The sequence below is a fragment of the Hylaeus anthracinus genome, unplaced genomic scaffold (assembly GCF_026225885.1).
Source record: "Hylaeus anthracinus isolate JK02 unplaced genomic scaffold, UHH_iyHylAnth1.0_haploid 3, whole genome shotgun sequence".
NCBI lineage: Eukaryota > Metazoa > Arthropoda > Insecta > Hymenoptera > Colletidae > Hylaeus > Hylaeus anthracinus.
The window spans coordinates 3,011,764-3,030,437 of NW_026535284.1; the positions used below are offsets into that span (position 1 = coordinate 3,011,764).

Here is an 18,674-nt window from a genome sequence, read left to right on the forward strand (position 1 = left end):
ATCGATTTTGCCGCAGCGCCTCAGAGCGCGATTAAAGTGTTTATAAAACTTTAAACGCGTTTTTCTCGAAACCACTTTTTTCAAACTGGAAGGACGGATTTGTCAGTGACTATTGCATGGATAGATTTGAAATTTTTACAGTAGCTTAACAACAATATTCTCTTTGGAAGTACGTAGCCGTTTTTTGATTGAATGTAAACTATTTTTTTTATAAACAATTTAATGCTCATTTTTGGTGCGAAAAGAAAAACCCTACGTACTTCCAAAGCACAATTGTATATAGATTATAAATTTTCTTTAGTTTTTGTTCCATGACTCATAGATGCCGAGAAATCTGTCCTCCCATGGCGGTTTTTCAAAAAAGCTGTTTTCGACGACGGGCTCCGTCGCCGCCATTTTGTATGAAAATGACAATAAAAGAATTGTTTTTCGTTCTTCAATATGTGTTAAATAAACCCTCTGAAAAGAAATTCTATTCCATTTGTCACACTCCCAAAATAAATTGTCAAATTTAGGCCTTTTATTCTGTCTAGAGTGGTTTTACCCCGTAATAGATATTTGTGAATGAATGATTGGCCCAGTGCCTACATAAATTCCTGGACGTGCGTACGCACGATGTAGTAAAGTAGTAAAAATCGTAAACACAGTAGTATTTCCTGGAAGAAGTTGACAACACTCACCTTTACATAGTTTGTTATGAACATTTAGTGAGTTCCTTTCGAACGATTTTGATAAAACTTGGTATACAGGGGTTTTTGGGGGTCGCTGATTCTAAATATCAACTTCGAATTTAGACTGGTATGACTAGAATGGTACACAAGGGTTCTTGGAATCGCTGATTTTAAATCTTAACTCACAATTTAGAAATTCAAAATGGCGGATTCAATCATTCTTGTGCAATATCCTGCAGCGGCCGGAATAAGTGGTAATCCGGAAGTGTCATGTCTGGGATATACGCTGTGTGCGGAAGAAATTCCGAACTTAATTCAAAGTCATAGTCCCGAGTCGTTCTTGCAACACGCGGGCGGACGTTGTCATGAAGTAGGATCAACTTACGACGTTCACGTCCAGTAAATGGCTCCTTTTAACGCATCGTTTAAATAAGTCAGTTGTTGATAACGACTTGTCGTAATTGTATAACGCGATTGTAATTATTCATGCAACACATTTTTCTAATCCAATCAGATGTAGAATAAAACTTTTTTGCCGTGGATATTAGACCTTGGTGTAGATTTTGAGGGTTAAGCAGGTCAATCCATGATTTTCTACATTTAAGGTGATCATAATAAATCCCTTTTCAGTGACTTTGAAAAAAGCCCTTTTCAGTGACTTCAGTAGCATTTCTTTTGAAATCTGAATATATGCTTTCGTTATTGTTATTGTAAATATTACTTGCGAAATTCCAGACCTTATAAAACTTCAAACAGTCGAATATCAATACCTTACAGCTGTAAAATGACGGAAAATAAACTAAATATTAATGATAGTTTCGGTTGTATGAAATCTGTAGCTCAGAACCTTTTTGCTCTCCTAATTTATTAGTATAAACCGCATCTATTTCTTGGTTCAGATATTGAAGTTAATAAATATTCTATATCACGCAGGTAAACGCTTTTTAGAACGTTTAGCATCCATTCATAAATTCGTGCATTAGTCCTCTCAAGTTCCGTGGGGTGGACGTCACCGTGGGAGGGAGATTCGTAGCCTCTGGGAAGCGTGTAAATGCGATGGCGCGATCGTGTGATCTTGGTGAATGCGGCGAATGCTGTTTTCCGATGAGAATATCGCGACTCCTCTCTCTGGTTGGCTCTCGCCGGGAGCTTCTCGTGATCGAAGTATGCAATTAAATTTCATGCAGGCGACGTTTCGATACGTAAATAAGGTGTTTTACGACGCTGACGTCGCGAGTACCCGACGATGAATAGCCGGCGGTGCGAGGTGGTTGTAAATCATCGGTTCGTTACGAGGGGTCAAATTCAAATGAATCTTCTCGAAGGCATCGGCGACTGTTAAATTGCACGTGAGCGTTACCTGCGTCTCGCAATAAAGGGTTCCATAACTTGTCGCCTTTCCAACTGTAACGTTTTTTTACGCAGTAGTAGTACGCAAGTCCTTGTTACAGGATGTAAGGCATTGGGAATACTTTTCTCTAATCTATCCCTCGATTCACGCGGCAGATCCGTTCCTCGAAATACCGTGTAAATTGAAACTATGGTTTTTCGTATGAAAAACCGTGTAAATCGTGAAAAAGGACATGATTTAGTCTAATTAATTTTGTTGTTTGAAACGTAAACTAAGAATGAAATGTAAATGCAAACGAAATATTCTGTTCATTGTATATACTTTGTTTGAAGTATTTCATTTGCAAATGCAGTAATGAAGTGTAATGTGTTGAATGGTGTCCACACATGCATAGAAAGCGTAATAACATTCGGCACCATGAGCACACTCGTTGATATATGGTTCTTAAATGTACCATTGTTCTCTTGCAAACAATGAAATACCTTTTGGCAGTAGCTTTCACAATGACGTTATTGAACATTGAACAAGAAAGTACTATTTTCGTATTTGTAACACACTCAGTATGCAAACATAAATGAATACACAATTATTATTCTATATACATATTCCTAAATTATATTTTTAATTTAATGATTCAGTTATTTCATAATTAATGTTTAAAATACGCCTATAAATGTATTCTAAAAGAGATTTTATAATTTTGTTTTTTAGTCAAATAAAAATGGTACAGAATATACTCAATTTTTTAATTTCAAAACTAAGAAAGTACACATTATCGCAATTTAAAGTGAAGAATGATTTTTTAAATAAAAAATAAAATCTTACAGATCGTTTTGGAAAGCCCTTTATAATCAAAATCTTGCCAAGATCGGAGGGGGACAGTTCTAATCCTCCTTCTCCCAGGTGTTCCCTAGGATACCTTGCATATTAGTCTTCCAAGAAACGAACGTGTCTCAAATAAAATAACACTTCCCTCGCGTTAGCGCTCTAGAAAGCAATCCTTAATCGCTTTAACGACGCTGGATAGGGGCCTGTTTAAACACCGTATCGGATATTGCGTCGAGTCTTTCGATGTTCTCACGCGGTCCCTTTTTTTCATTTTTTACGGGCCGTTCGTTCTCGCGCGATGGGCGTGCCTGCGTCAACAAACGGCCACCTCGGGCCCACGCGAAGCCCATCCGAAATTTATTCGGTCGAACGTGCGCAAATCGACGGACCGCGCGTCCTACGAAAATTCCGCTGATCGATGACGTGCTGCGTGCCAGCCCTGTGTTCGCGAGAAATTAATCGCTTGGTTGCCGCAGGGATTCGCACGTACTTTTGATTCCGAAACTACCGCTATATGTTTGTAGCATTGGTACAATTGTTCGCTCGCACTACACCCACTATAAACATTCATAATTTTTGTTATGTAAACTGAAAGTGAACTAATGTTATTCACAGCCACTGTATACATATGCAGAGACAGTGGATAGGGTGTAAGATTATTACAAGAGTAGGTATTATTTCCTTTGTAGCAGCTTCGAATTAATTTTCATGAATTATATTACGCTTATTTATACACTTATATACAAAATTCTGTTGAATTTACAACTTTCCTATTCAATTTCTTTCGAAATTATGTACAACAGTCCAATTCATGACAAATGGAATAGGCCTAGAATATTAACGTGATTGATTGTGATCTCTGCAATTTTTAATATTATTTTCTGGAAATATCTTTAAAACTTCAAGCAATGAAAATATCAACAAGAATCAACTTTTTAACCTAGAAGCGAGAAAGAATACTCCTTTAATGCGATTACGTCTAAATGTCTACATAAATTTGGACAAACCTTTATGTTTATGTTTTATATTCTCATATCGAGCCCTCTTTAAAATATAAGTTAAATCGATTTATGGATAATACAAGTCACTTCGTGCAATTTCCTAGCATGTTATAATCTCGTTGTTTATACAAATTTACAAAAACGTTTTAATCATATTGTAAAGTGATTCAAATTTTACATAAAAAAGTTAAGTACACATTTTCTCCATTTCCTCTAATCAACTTCTGTAACGTTATTGGATTTCTGGGTGCGTCATTGGTGCCTAGAAATGTTATGCCATCGTTCGGTACGACTGTCTCTTTTAATTCCCAGTCACGTGACGTTCGATACATAAACGTTGCGCGTAATTGGACGCCAAACGAGCTGTTTCGTTCTCTTTTCATGGAATTCATTCGCAATTCACGCGACGAAATTCAACAGCCCCCGTATGAACTGCAATTAAACGAATTATAATGCCGCGATACCACTATCCGTTGCGGGGGAATTGGTCGCCGAGGACAATTACGCTATAAATTACGACAATTCCGGTTCTGTTGAAACAATGCGAAAACGGGAATCGTAACGTTCGTTGGCTATTTTTTTTTTTTTTTTTTTTATTGAGTGAATAGTGTTTGGTTTGGTGTGAAATTTAAGTAAATAAATGGCTGCGTTCGCTGAAATATTTTGTACAGCGAAATTTTAACCGATAGCTGAGAAGAGACACGGATGACTAGTGATGCGCACGAGACGAGACAAGATCTTGACTTGATTTTGAGATTTTGACAAGATTGGCAATATAGTTCAAAATGTGCAAACATTCTCGGAATATATCACTTATAATACACACCTTTGTGTTATTAGGAACGATATATAAGTTTTCCAGTTCTTAGATTACACGGTTTTAAGGATTCCATTTCGCACAGAATGCAAGTACATTACAAATAGGATCATTTTATTTAATGCAAGAAAACAAAATTTCTTTCGTGCATCTATGGTAGTCTGGACAGAATTATTGGAAACATTACAGTGAATGTATTAGGTAGTGAACTTTAGGGAGCACAACATTAACCCTTTAAGTGTCAGAGGAAATTTTCATACACATCCGAGAAATGTCAGATAATTTTAAGCAAAGAGTTACAGTACTTACTGCTTCAAGCAGCGATATATCGCTCCTTGACACTGAAAGGGTTAATCATTTTTCTGAAAAGTCGATTTTCGTTTGCATTTCTCAAAAGATACACATTTCGAGAATATTGTGTCAAATTTTGAGTAAGAAGTCTCTAGAATTTATAGATAGCTAAAAAGATAGATAAATGAAGAAATCTCTAGAATTAAACTTGACAAATAACAAAATAGCATCGACCAGGTGATAAGCATGTTGTAGACCGTGGTGCGTCTTGGGATTGAAAGTAGTTCAACAGAATTGAGTCGACAACATCATTGCAGTTTTCTTGGAAAACTAATCAATCCTGAACTCAAGGCCTCTTTAAGACAAACGGAAAATCCAATGCAATCAATTCTATGTCAATAAACTGTAATACATTTGATTGACGCCCTTTTCAGAAAAATGTGTTCAATTGTCGTTCGCTTCGTGTCTTTTAGAGGCCGTGCACTATAAAGTCGAATGTGATTCAATTAAGCGTGTCGCAAGATCGTTCACGCTCGCGTCGCGTCGAATTAGTCAGGAACGATCATGGGACGAGTTACGGTAATTTTTCGGTGGGTCTCGCAACGCGGGCGGGATTCGTTCCGCGCGAATCGACGGCAGACTGACCCACATGGTCTCGCACGAGGATTGGCTCGCATCCTTTTCCGCCAATCGTCGCTCGTTAAGTTGCAAACGAGCGCAGAAAAGGAGTCTGTCCGGTAAATTTAGCGCACGATGAACTGGTCGCGAGGGCATCCCGTGGAACGTTTATTGAATTACCATCCGTGGCATGCAGGGCTGAGTTGCGGCTAATGAAATCGTTGGGAGGATTAATTATGAAATCCGAGGGTGGGAGGAGGGGGTGACTAACATCGACGCTGGATGGATATATACATACATATATATATGTATTTTATTAACGAGTATCATTGATAGAAACATAGTTGAATCGATCGATATTACATTTGGCGCGTACGATAGTATTAAATAATTTGGCTTTGAACTAGAGTTGGGACTATTTGAATAATTTGATACGTATTATTTTGTAAGTGCTCGAATGGTTCGATTAAGTTCGATAGTTTAGTTATATAAACGCTGTCAGACAAAACAGTTGAGTATACGTTGCGAAAGAAACTTTTGGCCTCTTGGGTGAACCTAATATTATTCAAGAAGAATCTATTTCTTAAAACATTGGAATAGTACATTTATCCATTTGATCTTAAAGTACCCTTTTTCTTCTTTGTTCCTGTATGTATCAAAGGTAATCGATATTGTTTTATTAAGCATCTGTTTTATTCGTTATTTATTATATAAACGACATATTGAACGTTGAAGAGTATTGTCCTCTTTAAATAAAGAAATAACATTCTTGCATAGAAAACAATGTGGTCGAATAACCGAAAGGTATAGAAGTTCTGCGTGGAACACATATGTATGTAGTAAATAATGTTACGATCTAATAAGTTGATCTAATAAAATCTATATACAAATGTTGGTAATGGTAGTATCGTTATGTAGTAATAATACATAATACATAGGCCTCATTGTTCAATGCTGCAGGCATTTTTCAGTGTTCTATTAATTAATCGTTCTAGTTGAAATCAAAAGATGTAAACATCATAAATTCTTATTATTTGACTGCGAATTTTATACATTTATGCCGTACACTAATATGGAAAACATAGAACATGTATGTAAAATATATTCTATTAACTATTATAATAAGATTAATATTCGTTTTGCATAAGTGCAAAACATTTTCGTTATGTTTAGTATATATTTGTCGTATTCGCTTGTATCATAAATGAATAAAATTCGCAGTTTACTTATCATAATAAATAAAAAATAGGCAGCTTTCGATTTGTTATTTGCTATATAAAACTTACAATTCGATTCATAAAATTAAATTAAATCTCTCATCGAATGATCGTAAGTTTATCTGAGTAGTTGGTTGATCGAATACACATAACAAATGAATAGCTACATTATTCGTCATCTCTTATTCGGGTAGTATTTTATCTAGGTCTGACTGATTCTACGCTGAATGTCCGTGTAGATGTCTGATGCAGAATAAGCTTGAAAACCTAATGTTAGTCTCCGAGTTCGGATTCAGGAGTCAGTATTGTAGCTCTCGCAGATGTAGCAAAAAGTGATCGTAAACAGTCAATTAATTTGGACATCCGGATCTTCTAGTCGATCTTGCGACAGATGTCTATGAAGAAGTTCAGCGTAGAATCACTTTGAAGAACCAGTATCCTTCGTGAAAATGTAGTTCGCTTGCTCGTCTCATTTTCTGGACTCCAAAACGAACATTTGACTGTTCGTGGTCTTGTCTGCGTTTAGTCGTCGACGTCTGATTCTGGATGCCAGGAGAGGGACGAACAAATTGGGATCCGGTTCACGCGCGTTCTTGTGGAATATCCTCTTCGCAGCCAAGCTCGTTAAATATCCGACAACCAACGTGATGAACAACCCCATGGGGCTGTACCACATGTATGAAATGCGGTACAGGTAAAACTTCGGAGTGGTACTACAAATCAGAATTTAATCGTTGAAATATACATATGTACACCACCGTTCAGAAATATATGGACACTTATCACCTATAATGAATAATTATTAGGGTGAACCAAAAGTTCGTGCATTTTTTATGTTGTTTCAGTTTGTGCAATTTTTTGAAGGCATTCAATTTATATTATATACAAGTGTTATATATCATTTTGTAACTTTTGAAAAGCTCTTTCATATTCAATTATTAGCTACATTAATTTATTGATCGCTTAATTTTTGTTCGTTTTAGTAAAATCATGGAAAATTTTGAAATTTGAGTACTTTTACGTCACTACTGAAAGCAAAAGTTTAAAGCTATGGAATATAATTTTTCCTAGCTGCTTCAGTAGCTTCAAACTCTTGCTTCCAGTAGTGACGTAAAAGTACTCGAATCTCAAAATTTTCCATGATTTTACTAAAACGAAAAAAAAATTAAACGATCAATAAATTAATGTGGCTAAAAGTTAAATATGAATTTAATTTATATAAAGTAATTTGAATGACTTCAAAAAATTGCACAAACTGAAACAATGTAAATAACGTGCAAACTCGTTTACCCTAATATTATACACCATAATTGTCAATTCGCATAAATTTAATATTATTTAAATGTATAAGTAATATATCATCTATAGGATTTGAAGTTAATTTCTATCTGTGCGCTGTTTGACGTAAACGAAACTTCATTCAGTATCATTTTTCTACAAAATGAGTCTCTAAGAAGGAAAGAAAAATTTTAAATTTATTTTGTCCGTGAAGAGATATTGATTAACTTTAGACGTTATAGATAATACGTTACTTATACGATTAAATAATGAAAATTGTATAAGGAATTTGCTAATAAATAAATTAACATTCCAGTCAAAAAATTCTATACAATCGATATGTTTTTAGAAACGTACATGAACGACACACAAAAAACTGTTTCAAAACCAGTGTAAACCCTTGCTTTTAAATCTCCCTCCTTTCAGCTGTAGGATCAAATAAAAAATGTGTCGATAATTTGGACGATTACCTCCTGTTGCTAATTTGAATAAAATTATGAACCGACACAAATATTTCATTCAGACCTCGCATTGTCTACGATACCGAACAGCACAGCAATTTACATACTCCCATTACTTAATCATTCAGTCTAAACCACGACTACGACTCGTAATGCATAACTTGGGCCAAAACGTGCCACTACGAGCTTGACTCGCAGTTGTCAGTCTCAGACAGTATAATGACGCAGGTTAACCATACGAGGGGCTAAGTGAACGAAGACTGTCGGGTTAGAATGAATCGTCGAAGGATACGGACGGCGTAATAGCACGAGGAGATCATTTCCTGTGCCCGTTTTCTCGTTACACTCTTCATCTCTATGGATGACGCGATTACGGCGGCGCGTGCCGCGAAAACTTTCAACGAAGAAAGTAAAAAGCATGATCACGTTGTCGAAGTCTCGCGAAAAGAGAGGATATTATTTGTAACATGTAACGACGGAACGCGGCACGGATTATCAAAGGATTTAATCGTCGGTTTATTAACGCGTAATTAGCGTTGGCTACCAATCGTGGGAAACGATGAATAGTAAGTTGATCGGTTATGAGAAAGCGGCGTAGCGGAAAGAAATCGGGAAGCAATTTCTGCTTCTCTTAACTGATTATTTTCTACCACAGGATAACTACACGCCCATGATAGCGCGGTGTTGGTGGAAAAAAAACACGATAACGTATCCTAGACCGATCTTGGTGTAATTTATATTCCAATTATGGATCCGGGCGCCGTTTAACTTTATCGACCGTAGAAATCTTTCGTTTTCGATAAATTTGCGTCTGGTCCATATATTGATCATGGGTAGAAGGAAAGCCTCGAAAAACGTATCGTGTTTAGAATCGGCGCCTTTCCTGGCCGAGCTTTCCGCGAATATTTTGCGGCAATAACGCTGCCAGTAGATAGACTGGTCTCACACGTGCGTATAATTTCCTTATTGGAAAGGAAATATCGTTCGACGAAACGGGCAACGTTTCTAAAAGTGGCTGCAAGTGTGCATGTTTATGATCGTGAAATCTTCTATATGGGGTAATTGCGAAAACTGCTTATTACAAGCGAATTTATTGAGAATGATAAGCGTTATGTTTGATGTTTTTATGCCTTTGCACGGACTTTCTATAGGTGCACTGTCGGTCATAAGAATTAAAACACCTGCTACACTTGTACAAAATGAGATATTTATCGCAGGATAACATTTTTTTTGCGTTTATTCTGTGAATGTAATTAAAATTACATACTGTAAATATTTATTATATGTTTGGTCGATTTAGAACTTTATGACATTTTATTTATTAAAATGGTGTATAAAATCGTTACTAAGGGTCTGTTTAACTTTCACTATGAAAGTCTTCTCGTGCAACAAAATGAGACAAAAATCAAAAGCAGACTTATGGAAACATTTACAATTAAAATTGTGAAAAAAATTGCTCGTAAGAAAACTTACACGGTGAACGTTGGAAGTTTGCCGTAATTAGCCAGGAGGATATTTCTGTCACAGCCAGCAATGGACAGCGGAAGATTCGGTGCCTTTGAGCCATACTTTCCAATCATCGACCAAAAGCAAATTATCAACGCGGTAATCGTTCCCACGATGGCTCCCGTCTCGTTCGCGCTTTCGAAGAACATCCCCAGTGTGAAGATGCCAAGGAGAGGCCCGGCGATCGCCCCAGTGATTCCAACTGCTGCTTCAACCATGTTTTCTATCGCTTTGCACAAGTAGGCCAGAGCCAAGCAAACCAAACCGTTTGCCACGACGAGCACCTTGCCGATCAGCGTTGCTCTTTCATCGGGGATGTGCACGCCAAGCTTGTTGCACACGGGTTTCACGTAATCCTCCAACTCTACTGCGGCTAGGGAATTCAACGCGGCGGATATGGTGCTGAGGCTTGCGCTAAAGACACCCGCGATAAAGAGACCAGACGTGCCTGGGAATCGCGACATCTTATCGGCCGCGAAGAAGGGCACTATTTTGTCGAAGGATGAGATCTGACCGGACATCAATGGATCACAGTCCTTGTAAATGGCGTAGAGTACCAGGCCAGAGAACGCTGTCAGACTTCCCAGCGACAAAGTGATCGGACCGCTCAGTATAAGCGCGTTCTGCGCCGCCTTCGTGCTCCTGGGTGATGTAAAATGACAGTCAAGATTCTAGGTATACAATTAACACATTCGCGACCGGATATTTTCAATATAGAGTATTGAGGAAAATAATAAAATACTGAAGCCAGACACCGCAAACTTGTATTGTTAGGGCGAAGATAAAAATTACAATATATTAGGGGGGCCGAAAAGTAATCAAAATGTCTTCGACTTGGAAAAGTTTTTCATTGAAAAATCTAAGGACTTTTTTAAAAAGGGAATCGAACTGCTGCTTTTATACTGGCAAAAAGTGTTAAAAAATGATGGAAACTATATTTTGTTGATTAGTATTTAAGATTTCTTTAATAAACAAATATTTTCCGCCAGCAAAAAAAATTTTGATTCTTTTTCGGTCACCCTAATATGTTTTGAAATAACAATGTTGTAAATATGTAATGTATAATAGAAAAAGATTTTCATAGTCTGTTCATAAACAGGAATAGAATTTGAAGTATGTATGTTAAGGAATGTGTTAAGGATTCGAATTTGCCTTTTTACCACAGAGTGTATCAGAGAATATACAAGGTGTGTTGGTAATTGTGGTACAACCGGCAATGCGTGATTCCTCGAATAAAACTGAATCGAAAATATAGTAGAAAGTGTTTTTATACGAGGTTTTATTTTCGATGAAATCATTTTTGCACATTCGTTAAGTACCCGTGCACTTGTACAGGGCGTTGTCGCAAATCACGATACGGCCGGAAAGGAGGCGATTCCATGTATAAAACTGACTGTGGGTCGAATATATAAGTTTGTGCATACGAGGCTTTATTTTCGATGAAATCGAGTTGGAATATTTACTAGTGAGTCATTACAGAAAAATAGAAAAAATGAAAATGTTACACACAACAATTGCTTACAATCGCGCGCACAGGAGTGGGAGTTGTGAGCTGGGTTGAACAAACAAATTATAATTATTTTATATTTTCGATTCAGGGTGGAATTATCCCCTTGTCTGTTATACTACGAACAGCGTCACATCCAATATTAGAAGAGTATAGAAGAATATGAAAAAGGAAGTTAAAGCAATTCGACAGGAAGGAAGGAAAATAGTGGACACATCACAGAATAAATACATTAGACGGACCCTAGGAGTGAACTGGAGGACACTGTGTTGGGAAAGAGGAAGCGAGAGAGAAGATGAGGATGGCGAGAAAAAGAAGGGCGATGGAGTGTGAAGAGATGATAGGCTGTAGGGGAGGTAGTGGTCTTGAAAGAAGATATAGAAATGAAATTAGAAGAAAAAAGAGAAAAAATATAGTTCCTATGGAAGATGCATTGGAAGGATTTGTTACACTTGCATACATTTCCGACTACCAGTTTATGATCGACCCAAAACAATCAAATAAAATGTAGTTATCAATCGTACTCTGTCAACACTCAATGAACTCAATGAATACATATGTATCAATCGGCACTCAATGAATACAGATGTACACCTCCGTTCAGAAGTATGTGGACACTTAATAATTATTGTGGACAATTAATAGAAATAAATATCTAATAAAAGTAACGAATCTATTAATATCAATTACATCGTTTACGTTTCGATATGTTTATGTTGCATTAACAAATACATTTTATTAATAGTTTCTTTTTGATATCATATTAGTAATGATAAAAAACAGTTCAGTTTTCTTTTTATTAATGTATCTACCGTGTGTTCTTAAAATTTCTTTAACCAACCTTGGATACTATTACTTTCTTCATTGTGTAAATTTTTAGTTAAATGAAAGAAGATTAACAGAATTAGGTTAAGTACATACTTTGCGGCGAGTAAACGCTGCACCTGAACCTGGTTCACGGCGTAGAGAGACAAGAATAGGGTCGTCCCTCCGATCAGCATACACCACCACGTGTGTCGTATCGTAGGATCGAATCTGAAACTAAAGGCAAACGAGTCCTCGTGCAAATCTCTTGGATCTAATCGGGTTCTTACTCGAAGAAATCGATTCGTCCGCTCTTCTGAGCGATACTCCACACGTTGGACAAGCCTCCGTCGAGGACGCTACTCGCAACCCCGAGAACGCTAGCAAGTGCAGCGAACATCAGTATTCCTTGAAACACATCCGTGATCAACACAGCCTTGATACCACCTACGGTCGAGTAGAAGGTACAGATCAGACCGATCAGCAGGACGCTCATGTCGCCCGACAGACCAGTCGTTGCCTCTAGGGCCAATGAAGGCGCGAAGAGTACTACTGCGGTATACAGTATCAATTGCAGGAAGTTGGTGAGGCTCGTCAACAATCGTGCTTTAACTCCGAATCGTTTCTCTAGGTACTAGAAGAACCAGAGATTATGTAATCGAGCGTTATTTCTGTGTGACATTGAATAGTACAATTAACCCTTTCATTTTCACTGTAGTCATATGATTACAAATTTAGAATTATCAAGTGAAATAATGATTTCATCTGTATTTTCTAATTTTTTTTTTTTAAATCATGTATTGCATGTTTTGTTACATATTTATACACATTACGATAAAAGAGAATGCATTGTCTTTATGGACACGTATTACTATACATTTTTTACAACGGCAAGATCAAAGGCACAAGAAATGTTCCTTGTCGTGTTCAAAAACTTTGCCCTACACATTCATCTACACATTTGCAAGGAAAACAATTCGGTAAATTTCTTCAAACAATTCGGAAATTTCTTCATTATAAATAGTATTTATAAATCGGTCGTTTGTCATTTAATGCAGATGTATAGAGATTAGTAATTGGCTAATAACTTTTAAATAATTTGATAATGAAAGGGTTAACGAAAGGGGCTAATGGCACTAATTTGGATAGCTTCGTGGGCGAGGAGTTACGTTACAGTTTAAAGTAGAGAACCGATGATGAGCACCGATTTACTACTCGTCCAATTACCTCGTAGACGCTTACGATCTTCAGCTCGGAGAAGACTGGAAGGTAGAAATATATGGTGATCGGTGTACCAATGAAACCGCCTAAGTATAACAGGATGAATTGCGTGCCGTGGGAGTAAGTTTCGGCGCTGATTCCGAGCAGGGTGATCGCCGACATGAAAGAGACCGTCAGAGCGATCGACAGAGGAATGGCGCCCATCGATCGATTGGCGGAGAAGTATTCCTGTTGATGAGGAATCATAGGTTTTGTTAAAAGTAACTTATTCGTGCGATATTTAAGACGATTACTTAAGACGCTTTCACATTTGCTACCCAATAAAACACGGTTGCTTCAAACCCTTTATTTACTAGCGACACTTATAAGTCCCGTCATTTTTCTCGTGGTACTCTATTAATTAAACGCTTTGAAGCCTATTGTGACTTTCAAGTTCACTTCTATGAAGTTCGTTATTAATTGTTGAATGGTAGCACAAGATTTTCGTTTGGAAGCTTGTTAGAGACAACTCTATAAGATGATATAAGATTAAGATGAACGCCTAGATTCTAAAAACTTTAAAAACTTCAGTAAATAACGGGTTAAGGAATGACGGGTGCTTGCGAGGCCTAAGAAAGCACTTATTCTCGATTGATATATTTTATAATCAGTGTTTTTCTATTCGAAAGATATAAGCTTGAAGACATAATATAAAATTTTGCACCAAATAATATCGAAAATTTGTTGGAGATATGAGCAATATGCAACATGGACCTCCACAAAACATGGTTTGTAGTGAGCAATGTAATGCAAAATTGGATTATCTGCAATTAAGAATTTCAACGGATTTCTTAAAACTAATTAAAACTTAAAAGTAGTATTTAATCATAGCTTCTAGGAAAAAAGTTTACATTTTGAATCGAGTAACTTCTCCTTTTCGAAGTCGGTTAAAAATATTGATTTTTAAATAAATGACACATGTCTAAAGTTAAAAGTCGTACAATAAATATTCACACCCTCTATGTCTACTAAAAAGTTTGTCTTAATTAAATGATAGATTTGATGTTTCCAAATAAATTTTTCATTATAAATATATACACGTGTAAGTTTATTTATGTACACATTTGTACTAAGACATTTAGTTGGGAACATCAGACAAATTTCTTCAACAAACATTGAGGGTACGAATACTTATAAAACTGGCTGTACAAATGTATACGTGTCAACATTTTATGTTGAGGCTTAAAACTCTGTCATTTTTAATTGGATCGACTTAAAACTTACTGAAAATATTCTTGAAATGTGTAGTTCAAAAAGATATCAAAAGCGAAAAGTGCCATTTTTTGACATTTCTGAGTACCCCTCATTCCTTAAGATTTTTATCCGCACCCTCAAAATCTAACTTAATCCAATTACTAACATTCATCAATTGTGATTTTAAAGGGACAGTATGATCTGAGAACAATCTGTTTACAACACAGCCGGGTAAAATTTAATTTGAATAATGGGTAACGAATAAGACATAGCTATAGCAAGATATAGCAATTAATTCGAGACATTTATTTGATTGAATAGTTAAAATTTCATTCGTTCAAGCTAGTTTATATAAACAGTTATTCATCCTTTGTTCGTTACTTGTATTGTTTATCCAAATAAGAATTTTGCTATTTATGGTGAAATTAATCGATCGATCGACGGAAGGATTTCATCGACACCTTCGATCCTCCAAGACAATCTCTTCCGATGGACCGCGGAGAACGCGAAAATATTGTTCTCGCTCTTTACCCAGCATTGTTGTTATCACCTATTACTCGTTGCCATCAGGAGTATGAGTAGACACTTTTCGCGCGGGCCCAGCTCGATTCGTAACAACGTTTCAACGTTAATTAATGTTCCCCGGTCAGTCTTTGAATCGCTCTCGGGTAACCCGATAAATTAATACCGGCCGATAGTTGGCAATTTGTGTCGATAGCAATATTTATCGCTGCGGCTAGATCGATCGGACCGATAACGGTGAAAGATCTCCTTCGAGCACGGGCTCCGTGATCTAAGAACGTGCCAACCTGGCTCCGATTCGAACGCCGTTTATCGAGGATATTGGATTGCGCTTGTCTATGTAGACTCGATCGTCCGTGTCGAAATTAATTTTCCAGGGCTTAACCTCGGCTGTTCGTTGTCTGCCGCCGGTGAATCGGTAGTAAAGCCCAATGCCGGACGAGATCGACAGCATTACACCGATGACAAGATAATCCGGCCATTGGAGCGTCGATGCGCTGTTACCCTTGGTCTGCGCCTGCAAACGAATCCTCTTTTCTGATACCCCATCGTCTAAATTGTTGGTTGGCTGTTCGCTTAAGTCTGGCTAACTGACAATCAACTATTAGTGCAACGTCACTTCTCGTGATACGCTGTGTTGTAGACCCGATCATCGTCGACAAACGGCAAGGCGTTAAATCGATCGAGATCAAGAACCGTAATGGATGGTTGGACTATCGAAATGGTGGTGACTTGATGAATCGTTGAACAGCTTCGATCTAATTATTGCGGGGAAAAAACGAAAATTCTGGAAGGAAATTGTGAGACGCATTCGAGGTGGATAATTCAGTGGGCCTTCGAGAGACATGTGACAAAGCAAAAGCTACTCGATACCGCCCAGATTCTACTTATAGATGGTACTGTAGTTTCCTTTCAAAATAAAGAGTTTCTTTCGTTTCTGTTTTTTTAGAACCTGATTACCTACACCTCAATTTGGGATTCAATATGGATGTTTTATTTATTTTTATTAGCTACAAAAATGAAAATGGATCAAACCGGGCCTTCTGTTGGCTGTTTGATGAGCGAAATCGTTAAAATACGTACACGATGTTCAACTACATTGCATTAGATCTTGCAAGCATTCAATTTTTGTATATTACGTGTCAAATACCAAACTTGTACAGGCCTGTGGGAACTTAATGCGTTTATAATTTAAGCGAATAGTATCAAACGAAGAACTTGAAGTACTCATATGGGCACCAGAATCAGTGAACGTAAATCCACTACAGCGTCGTTAGGGTTTATTTAGAAACCCTCGAGAGCACTCAAGAGCCAGAGCGAAATGTTCCTTATCGTGACTGGTACTTGACCTCGAAAAATAGATGGCTACAGTAAATTATGGCTGTACTCGTGTTACCACTGGATTAACTTGCTAGGAAATGAACGATAAAATTGAAAAAAGCAAATTGTAACTGTTACTCCATGAATTTAAATTTGTCTCACTCGAATGTTTGACAAATTTCTGATAATATTGAATGCCGATTTATCGTGAAAGTCAAGTTAAATTACTTCATCAATTTTGTTAATCGTTATTAACTGGTCGTAAACTAGACGCGTAGAATGTATAACGGTAATGACTGTCTTTCTTATTGATCTTCGAATGAAAATAATTTGCAGAACTTATGACGACGGAAGCTACGGAGATGAGTGTCTGTTTATTTAAATATTTTTATGGAAAGAGGTACTCACGTCCATTTTATGGAATCCAATTGTACATGTACGATACCATCGACTCGTGACTCACGAAAAATTCGTTATCGCGAACTCGTTTCTTCCTGAATTGTCCCACGGTGACTAGGTGTAAAAGCTGCTGGGCGCAGTTCGAAAAAGATGGAAAATTAAATCCTGATGGCACAGAGATGGCAGACTAACAATTGGAAGGAACGATCCTCTCAAGACTGCATCGCCTTTCGTGTTTAGCGAACGAGTGTCGTCGTTTTGACGTGCAGAAAGAGGCGACGAAAAAACATTCCGTTACATAAAGGTTGGCTCAGCATCTTTGCTGTCGAAGACACGCAAAGCGTGGGCATTTTAGTTACAAAAATGTTAGGAAATCCAGGAATATTCAGGTAAACGGCTGAAAGTGACAAGAAGACGAAAACATCAAAGAGGAAAGATTCTAAAAGTCTTACAGGTTCTCTTTTTAAATTTAATATTCTACCTTCTACCTCATAAATATTATTTTACCTTTCGAAAGGAAATTATTCTTTGGTTATTTATATGTTTATGGATTAACTAGTACTCGAAACGTGTTCGAATCTACTATACAGGGTGTTTCGTTTAAATCGGAATGGTTAAATATTTCATGACGGTATGAAAATAACAAAAAACGTTTTTGCAAAAGTTATTGGGATCAAATGAACAAATAGTATGGAATATGTAATTTTGTTTTAAGTGAAGTGGTGAATGAGATTTCACAAATAAATTAATATTTTTAACTAGAATTTCATATATTTTTTCCATAATACGATAGCATTTGTTTCGACAAATTCATCGACCTACAATACAAGGTCAATTATTGAAATATAAAGCCATAAATTAGAAAATGAAGTCATTAGATTGGCGATCGAACAAGACTAAAAGAAGAAAAGAACATGTCCCCGTTTATACAGCTAACGGGCTGCGTTCAATCTACTAAATATAAACACGAATTTAAGGCTTTAAAGAAACAAAGAAAAAAAGAGAAGAAAATTTTTGTCGTCGCACGACTGTCAGTTAGGCGTAATTACAATAAATGATCATGTATGATAGGTCGATGAATGTATCTAAACAAATTCTATCGTTATGAATAAATATATAAATTTCCATTAAAACAAATTAATTTATTTATTAAATCCCCTACAACACTTTACTTCCAACACAATTATTTTCACCATAATGTTTGGCACTTTATACCAAATTATTTTTGTAAAAACAGTTTTTTGATAGCTTCATCTCCTCGCGAAATGTGTATCCACTCCGATTTAAAGCAAACACCATGTATGTCTCCACAATAGCTGTTAATGTAAATCTCGAGCAGGTAGAATCAAAGATTCTGACTGGAACGCGGGGCCGGTGACAGCCGGTTGAAAAATCGATCACATAATTTAATAACTATTTAATTATGTTAAACCGATAGCGTTCGTTACCCTTGCGAAAGAACCAGTTCCGTTTCCAATCGTACCGCGCGTGGACCAACGAGAAATTTAAGCGTCACGAATACTTAATCGCGGAAAGGTTAATGAATTCAGGATAAAGGGGGATTTTTGTCTGTTCGGCGAGTTCTTGTCGCGATGTGAAATAACGAGAGCAAAACCACAGGAAAGGAAT

The 18,674-nt window shown here is 36.9% G+C and overlaps 2 protein-coding genes across 6 annotated transcripts in view; one reads left to right on the plus strand and one right to left on the minus strand.

The window, feature by feature from the left end:
* The window catches only part of LOC128894204 (tensin-1), a 332,764-nt gene that overhangs the window by 57,759 nt on the left and 256,331 nt on the right, over positions 1-18,674 (plus strand). The window lies entirely within an intron of this gene.
* On the minus strand, positions 5,887-17,284 carry LOC128894239 (putative sodium-dependent multivitamin transporter). Its single transcript, XM_054155875.1, has 7 exons — positions 17,055-17,284; positions 15,712-15,843; positions 13,578-13,799; positions 12,641-12,984; positions 12,468-12,587; positions 10,007-10,681; positions 5,887-7,507 (listed from the first exon to the last, which is right to left on the minus strand). Exons 1-7 carry the CDS (start codon positions 17,058-17,060, stop codon positions 7,264-7,266), a joined length of 1,743 nt encoding a protein of 580 aa, XP_054011850.1. The 5' UTR covers positions 17,061-17,284; the 3' UTR covers positions 5,887-7,263.

Excerpts from the sequence above, each read along its gene's own strand:
- LOC128894239 (XM_054155875.1), bottom strand. Across the intron at positions 13,800-15,711 it reads GCAGACAACGAACAGCCGAG|GAATACTTCTCCGCCAATCG; the intron begins GTTAAGCCCTGG and ends CCTCATCAACAG. Across the intron at positions 12,588-12,640 it reads GGACGAATCGATTTCTTCGA|TTTCAGATTCGATCCTACGA; the intron begins GTAAGAACCCGA and ends GTTTGCCTTTAG.